The 8,700-nt window shown below is 44.3% G+C and overlaps 1 protein-coding gene across 1 annotated transcript; it reads right to left on the bottom strand.

Moving 5' to 3' along the window:
* Positions 1-1,493: 1,493 nt before the first annotated feature.
* Positions 1,494-2,527, bottom strand: LOC109738717 (transcription factor MYB2-like). Its single transcript, XM_020297803.1, has 2 exons — positions 2,356-2,527; positions 1,494-2,206 (listed from the first exon to the last, which is right to left on the bottom strand). The coding sequence occupies exons 1-2, from the start codon at positions 2,525-2,527 to the stop codon at positions 1,494-1,496; spliced, it is 885 nt and encodes a 294-aa protein (XP_020153392.1).
* Positions 2,528-8,700: the final 6,173 nt, after the last annotated feature.

Below are 8,700 nucleotides of genomic sequence, written 5' to 3'. Positions count from 1 at the left end.
GATTTTTTTCTGCATATGTATTCTTCGATGACTGTAATAGCATTTCAGAGAGATACACTCGCTTTCGGGTATTAGGCTTGAAGAAAGGAGAATAAATATTGAGACCCATGGAAACTGGGGTATTACTACAGACTCCACAGGAATTTGGCAAACTTAATCCTTTGGTCTGATGGTCTTCAGATTTGTTACGAAAATCTGGGATGGTTCCAATAGTGTACAAGTCCTATAAATATCTTATAAAATGCAAATATTCCATTCATGTGGTGCCCTTGTCTAAGAAAATAAATCCCACTCAGATGGATTAGCTAACTATGATCTACAGTCGACACATAATCCCACGTAGCAACAGGTTGAATCCGGCCGCGGATCCGATGTTTTGCAAGCTCAGTGCAAGCGGCTGCGGCGGAAGCGGTTGCACGCCCGCAACTCGCGTTGGTTGGAGGGGGTGATTGGTTTCCTATGGACTTGTTTACTAATTTCTTCTTCATTTGGGTGGCTTGTATCACTTGTTTGGTTTTAATATAATGTTGAGGTCCTTCTTGCAACAAAAAATCCAACCCGGCAGTGCAAGACTCCTTGCAACTTGAAATTTTAAAGTTTGAAGACAAAAAAAATCTTTCATCTTGTCTTTCATTGATGATTAATAGTAACTATCGTTGAGAAATCATTATACATGCTAATTTCGTATTTTTTTATCTTAGCAATGAGTATTTTTTTATACATGCTAAAATCATCACATCCCTAATGGTGAGATTTTATACCGAATTTACTTTAAATATCAACAAGTTGCCACATACTCTCCAGCACATATTTATCCAGGTTAAGTGTATTTTTGTATGGCAAAACTTTTCAAAATTTTCAAATATCTCATCCGCCCTAACTGAATATTATTTACCCTAGAATTGTGATATTGTGAAATTTAAGGAAAAATGAAAGTGCTATTTTTAGTGTGGATTTTGTCCACTAAATATGGTGAACTGATGATTGCAGGATTTAATAGAAATCTTTAAAAAAAATAAACAATCAAGAAATTTGAAGCAGCATATAGATAGATAATCAAATTAAGCAAGGTTTCACGCAACACATCATGCTATTATGAATTCGATTTCTCAAGGCTTTATATATATAGTACAATGTAGCTCGGCAAAACTACAAACCATCATTGGCATGCTGGTTGCCACGTTATTTTTTCATGGAAAATAATCTTTATACAAATATGTAATCAGAAAAATAATCCAAATCCCCTAACCTTGTACAAGGAGTAAAGGAGATATTTAATATGCAAATTTTTGCATACCATGTTGTCCCTAATAATTAGTCACCCTATGAACGCTAAAATCACAAACTAGTTTTTCGCCAAACCCTCTTTTCCATGCTCTCTCTCTCTCTCTCTCTCTCTCTCTCTCTCTCTCTCTCTCTCTCTCTCTGTGTGTGTGTGTGTGTGTGTGTGTGTGTGTGTCTCTCTCTCTCTCTCTCGGGTGTTTGCTGTATGTTCATCTATATGAGTAAATATCCTCTAGGCTCCACAAGCTATCTTCGAACTCGAAACCGGGGACATCGCTGGCAGCGAGGAGCTCCGACCAGCTCTCATTGAGTTTGTCGCCAGGGAAAACGTGATGATCGCCACCTACGGCCCCACCCTCGCCGCTGCAGGAGTGCATCATCGAACCCTCAATGTTGGCCGTGGCAGCGGCAGAGCCCCACTCTGGGAAATGCCCTCCATGTGACGCCTCCGTCGATGACAGCGAATACCGAGGCGTGCTCGAGGTATCGGGGCTCATGGCGACCACCGCTGTCCAACACTCGCTGCTCGCGTGATTGAAGCAGTGGTACGACTGTGATTCGCCAGCCACCGGCAGTGCGACGTACTCGCTGGCAGCAGCGGCGGAGGAGGAGCTTTCCGCCTGGATGCGCTCGAGGAGGCGCGGCATCCAAACGAGCCTGACGACCTGCCGGAAGCGGTCGCTGTTGACGTCGCATCCGAGCTGCCTGGCGTGCTTCTGCACCCTGGTACGCCAGTAGTTCTTGATCTCGTTGTCCGTTCGCCACGGGAGGTGCTGCGCGATCTTTGACCACCGGTTGCCCCACCGGGAGTGCAGGTCGAGTATGAGGAGTTGCTCCTCCGGCGTGATGTGGCCGCGCCGGACGTCAGGGCGGAGGTAGTTGAGCCACCGGAGCCGGCAGCTCTTCCCGGTGCGCCTCAGGCCTGCACGTGTCCAGATTGACAGAGAAACAGTTTAGCTATAGTGTAGTTACTTGCGATGTGGACGTGAATATGGATCACATCACAAAGAACTAAAGCAGATGTGGACATGCATAACCAGCTATCAGTGGTGCACACAATTAAGTACGTACCTGCGCATCGAGCGAGCGAGTTCCAGCGTCCTTCGCCGTGCCGGGAGATGTAGTCGACGAGCAGAAGGTCCTCCTCCGCCGTCCACGCGCCCCTCCTCAGATCCCCGGTGGTCACAGCCGACGAGCCGGCGGGGCTCATCGGCAGCACATTCATGGCCAAGCCGGTGTCCATGCCGATGAGGGTCGTCGACGAAGCTTCAAGAAGTGAGTGGTGGCTAGTTAGCTAGGTTGTAACAAGTTTGAGCAGAGTGAGACTCGGATGCTGGCGGATGGGTAGCTTGAGTAGAGTGAGGCAGGGGTGAACACGGGTTTATATAGGATATGGACTGATAAACGTGAGGAGGGCGCACGCGTGCCGTCCGGCCAACATTTGACCGTGGACCAGCCCACGTACGTATGTTTTTTTGTACGGATTGATCCAATTAAGGTCTTCAACCAAATTCTTATATATGTCAAAGTCAGGTTGCTGTTTGACATGGAAATCAATCAATTTAATGGGACAGACGCACTAGGGTTACGAGGTTGACCAGTGTTCCTTTTATATAAGAACCAAAAAAAGACTTTGGGGCCTCCCTAAATGAGTATGACCTTGGTTTTCACCTCTGGCACGTTAAGAGGCACAAGTCAGAATTTCGTAGCAAAACCATCAATACCTATAATACTAAACACATTAAAAAAAATAAAAGTTTTTTTTATGATGGATATGGTGCTAATTATTATGGACTGTGCTAACTTCCTAACATACTGAATTTAAGTAACATATCCGTGTAGGAGATATGCCCTAGAGGCAATAATAAATGTTATTGATTATCTCCTTGTTCATAATTATGTTTATGTTCCATGCTATAACTGCTGTGGTTCCCGAGCCCGTATATCCATAAAGGCTCTGGGGAGAACCCATATGCACGTGTGGAATAATAAACGGTAAAATGTATTCCTAGTCGTGCCTCTAAGACTAGCTCAAGTGTTGCATGATGATTATGTTTTCCCAATCATGGGCATGTCTATGCCAAGCAACTTTGAGGGCACAATGTCAGGAAGGACATTTGTGTTGAATCGACCCGAATTGATGTTATGCTATGAGATTCATTCGTCACAAGTTTATTGGTACATAACACAGAGATGGTTAACGTTTGCATGATTCCTTAGACCATGAGAGTATCGAGTTTCTTCATGCTTGCCTCATGAACTTTGGGGTTTGTTAAACGTCATCCGTAAATGGGTGGCTATTACGGCGGCTTACGGGTTCATGGAAAAGTGTGTCAAGTAACTTGATAGCTCAAGATTGGGATTTGCTCCTCCGACGATCGAGAGATATCTCTGGGCCCTCTCGGTGTTACGGTATCCATCATCGTCTGGCCAGACACTTTGTGATTTGATCACGGGGATGCCGGAATACGATAACGAGAAAAGAGAACAATACCGGTAACGAGGTAACTAGCATAGTGGACAAGTTGTTGATCCACGGGAATGCCAACATGTCTCACCTCGGGTATTTGTAACATATCGCGAAGCAACAGGAATAGCACACGGCAACTGGAGGTTCACTCGAATATTTATTCGTGTGGGTATAGGGGTCAATATGGGTGTCCACGGCTCCGATGTTGATCATTGATCGGAAGGGGTTCCGGTTCATGTCTATACTTCACCGAACCTATAGGGTCACACGCTTAAGGGTCATCTATCTGCTGAATACTAGACAGGGAGTCTGAGAGAAAATCACCGAAAAAGTTTCGGACACCGAAAAGTTTCGGACAGCGGAATCGTACCGCAGAGAGAGGTCATCGGATAAGCTTCGATGATACCGAAAAGTTGTTTCGGGATACACCATTAAGTCAAATTGGTTTCGGCACATGCCTGATAATTCTTGGAGGATGCCAGAATCATTCTGGAAGCTTTTTGGAATTTTCTGAGATAAAAACCGGAAATGTTCCGGAGCTGCCGGAGCCACTTCAGATGCGTTTCGCAGATGAAAATCACTAAAACCGGAATTGTTTCGGAACGCGTTGAAAATCATTTTAGTGGGTACTGGAAATGTTCTTAGCCCACATAAATATTTTCAGTTCGATCAGACGCTAAAAATGTCGTCGTGAATAGTGAAAATCAGCTTTATGGTTACTTTATGGAAAGCCACCTTTTGGGGCTTTGCTCCAAAAGATCTTGGGGATGACATGGATGGATAGGAGCCATTTTTTGGGCCCCTCATGGGGGTGTGGCCGGCCACATGGGGTATCCCCCCTTGGGGACCCTCTTGTTCCTTGGTTTCACTCCTAGGTCCTTGTGGAAGGACTTCATTCATGTGCATTTTGGGTTTTTTGTGAAACTACCCTACCTCCTTGGGATTTCCTATAAATAGAGGTGGAGGGGCAGCCCTCCACACTCATCCCTTGCTCTCATACACATGCCATGCATTATCTGGCTTCTTCTCTCCCTCCCACGAAAAGAGTTTCGTAGAGCCGTAAGGCTGTCTGGGTTCCGGCAGGAACTAGTTCTGGACGGCGAAGCCCTGCCGGATAGATGACACCGTATGTGTGCAACTCTGTAGAGAGATCGTAGTTTCGGTCTTAGTTCGTGAGTGCCTCCCGAAGGGCTGTCCGTGTGACCGTCCGAGTTTCGAAGGTCCTCCCGAAGGGCTGTCCGAGTGACCGTTCGAGTTTCGAAGGTCCTCCTGAAGGGCTGTCCGCGACACCATCCGGGGGGGCTGTTCGACCGCCTCCCGGAGGGCTGTCTGAGGAGCAGATGAGGGTATACATCCTCGCGGTTGGGAGGTTGTAAATCCTAGCTGCGGGGATCTGCACCGCCGATCGTCATCGACTCTACTTCCTGCTGCGCTACGAGTCGGTAACGAAAAAGATCAAACCATGTATGCAGTCTCCATAGTGGTCCTGGGCTGGTGCGTAGGTCGGAAATTTTTTGTTTTCTGTCGCGTTCCCCTACAATCCGAACATATCATAGTTTAATTAATCACGTGCATGCAGCCCCACTCCACTAAGCAAAAAAACGAGAGCAAAAGCATGCAGCGTCTTGCCATATGCATGCAAACTAATATAAAATATGATGATGTCAGCAAAAGATTCTCTTTTATTTCAAAACTACAAAATGTTTTGTAGCTCAAACCGTTGGTCCGATTGAAAAACCGTTTTCACATAAAAGATTCCTTGCGACGAGACCTTCGAAACTAGATCCCATGTTAGTATATTTTGACGAATTATTTTTTTGGGTTAAAACTTATCAAACCTACGCTAAATAAGTTATCACGTCTGTGGTACGTGAGTTACCATCCAGTTTACATAGAAATTACCAGGGCATAAAAATCTCTCCTCCGACATTCTCTCCACATGCAAATGCACTAGAGCACGGAAAAGCTTATGTCATTGTAGATTATCACTATTTCAAAACTGGAAAATGTTTTATAGCTCAAATTTGTCATTTCTGATTGAAAAATCATTTTCACATAAAAAAACCATTGCGACGAGAACTTCAAAACTAGATCTCATGTTGGCATGCTTTGATCACATTGGTCGTATGTTACCATAAGTTATCAGTTATGTTATATGTATACTAACATGTTATTTATGTAGAAGTGACCGGGGGTGTGTTTTCAACTACTTTTTTCCCCGGGTCGAAGTTACCATGGTATTTGTACCTAAGTTATTAGGTCCGTGATGTAAATATTATCGTGTTATTTGCATAGAAGTAATCAAGGTATGTTTCAAAAACTTTTTATTCAGGTATAAAGTTATCGTGGTGTTTATATCTAAGTTATCAGGTCTGTTGTGCTTATATTATCATGATACTTGTATAGGAATTACCGGGGTGTGTATTCAACTATTTTTTTCCATGGGTAAAAGTTATCGGTGTTTGTACCGAAGTTATCATATTTGTGGTGCTTTTATTACCATTTATACATGAATTATCGGGGGTATGTTTTCTAACAATTTTTTTGCCGGATCAAAATGTTATCATGGTGTTTGTACGTGAGTTATCAGCTCCGTTGTGCGTATATTCCCATGTTATTTCCACAAAAGTTTGGGGGGGGGGGTATGTTTTCAACAGCAAAAATCGCCCGGTCAAGGTTACCGCGGTGTTCCGAGTAATTGTATATTATCATGCTATTTCTACAGAAGTTACCAGGTATGTTTTCAACAACATTTTTCCCTTGTCAGATGTTATCGTGGTGTTTGTGTGTAAGGTATCACGTCTGTGGTGGGGATCGGGGGTATGTTATCAAGTCGAAGTTACCACCTTATTTCCACAGAAGTTATCGGAGGGTATGTTATCAGGTCGTAGTTAGTTACTGCGGTGTTTATACCTAAGTTATCAAGTGTATGATACATGTATTATCATGCTATTACAAAGAAGTTATGAGAGACCACGTAAAAAGTGTAGGTAAAGAAATAGTGTGAGTTGATGGAGGACATGGAGAAAAAACAATGGAACTATGTGAACTAGTGTACAACATGCAGAAGAAACGCTGTAATTGGCAGCCTGGCTGTTTATTTTTGTTTTATTCAAACTCGTAATATCCAAGGTACAAGTATAATGTAACTTGATTGTAAACAAAAAGATTCAGCTGACCTGGTGGTTATCGAAGTAGTAGTACTTACACTATGATTTTTTTAGCATGGGTTATCATGGGCTCGACACCTAACCAGCACAATGATTTTTTTTTAGCATTTTTAACTTTTTGTAAAACAGAGAAAACAGGCCTCTATTTTAACTGGCTGGTTAGGTGAAAAAGAAACAGGCCTCTATTTTAACTTTTTGCACAATGATTTGATTTGTAAAATAGAGGCTTTGGTTTAGCCCATGTCGAGATCAAAGCAGCACAATGATGGAAACGTGAAAAAGAAATTGTCACGACATGGGCTTGATCGAGACAAACTGTCACAACGTGGCCTTGATCGAGCGCGACAAAGCTGGGGTCGAGCGGAGAGATCGAGCGGGAATTGTGGATCACGAGAAAAAGGATGCGGTTGGAGCGGATCGTGCGAGCCGTCGGATTCAAAATGAACGACATCCGGGTCGTTCGTGCCTGTGGCTAAATTCCTGCCGGCATGAAATTAGCTTTTCCGAATTATTATTGCGAAAAAGCTAGATCTACGTAACCTCACTACATAAAACTACATAATTCCCAATCCTCAACTAGTCAGTCCCCCTGAATTTCATGGGGTGGGCATGGACCTTTTTTCTTCTTCAAATCAAATCAGGCCAAGTCGGTGGTTCGTAAAGTTCCATAAGATTTTATGTAGGTGTAGGAAAGCTCTTATTATGGCACATGTTAACATCATTGCTATAATTTCATCAAAGATAGTATTGTTCAGTTGTTGAAAAATCTTAATACACCATATAGAAAAATGGGAGAAGTCCATGTTACAACCCTGAACTACCATGAAAGTCTAATGTACAACCCTAAACTTCAAAACCGTCCGTTTTGCAACCTCGAACTTTCTAAACCAGACAAAACCCAAGCCTTTCTTAGGTCAAACTGGTTTCATCCCAAGTTTGACTGGTTTTGACAGATCACAATCCCAGTTATCATAAAAAAACCTAAACAAAAGCCTACTCGGCACTAAGAAAAACCTAAACCAAAGTCTAATCAGCATCTCCGCGTCCCACTCCCCCCGATTCACCCAGGGCAGCGTGCCCACGCGCCACTTACCCGATCTAGCCCCGCTGCCACCTCCAGCAACGCCTTCTGCCTTGGGCCAATACCCAGCCACCGCGCCCCGCGGGAGCTCTGCCCTACCTACCTCACCGTGGTCGCCGGGGTCACCTACTCGACCCGCCCGATTGGCAGCCTGCGCAAGTGCCACCACACAACCTCCTCTCTAAATGGCACGCCCAGGCCATCTCTCTTGCGCATAGCTGCAAGCCACCGTCGGTTCGTCCGCTGCCCAGCGCCAGCATCTCGCAGGCCGTTGCGCCATGCTCGGCGGCACCATACATATATTCTTAGGTTAGATTCTGGAAAGAAACCTGGCTGGGCCTCTCCCCAGTTATGGTGCAATGTCCTAGCTTGTACATGATTGCAAGACACAAATTTGTCACAATCAAACAAGTTTTGGGAGAAGAGAACCCTGGAATTTCTATCTATAGAAACCTTTTAGGGCTTCGTCGCGTAGCATGGACTGAATTACTCACTCGTGTGGAGGTCATTCAGTTGTCAAGCGAAGCAGACAAGTTTCGGTGGAATTTGCATTAGAGCGGCAGGTATTCAGTCAACTCCTGGTAAGATGCAATAGCTCATTCGGAGGTTCCGATTGATAACAATAATTTCTGAAAGCTCAAAATTCGTCTAAGAGTAAAGATATTCCTATTGATTCTAAACAAAGGGGTCATCTT

This window comes from Aegilops tauschii, chromosome 3 (assembly GCF_002575655.3).
Source record: "Aegilops tauschii subsp. strangulata cultivar AL8/78 chromosome 3, Aet v6.0, whole genome shotgun sequence".
NCBI classification, from domain to species: Eukaryota; Viridiplantae; Streptophyta; class Magnoliopsida; order Poales; family Poaceae; genus Aegilops; species Aegilops tauschii.
The sequence above is the reverse complement of the archived record's forward strand: the minus strand, read 5'-3'. Positions and strand labels throughout refer to the sequence as shown.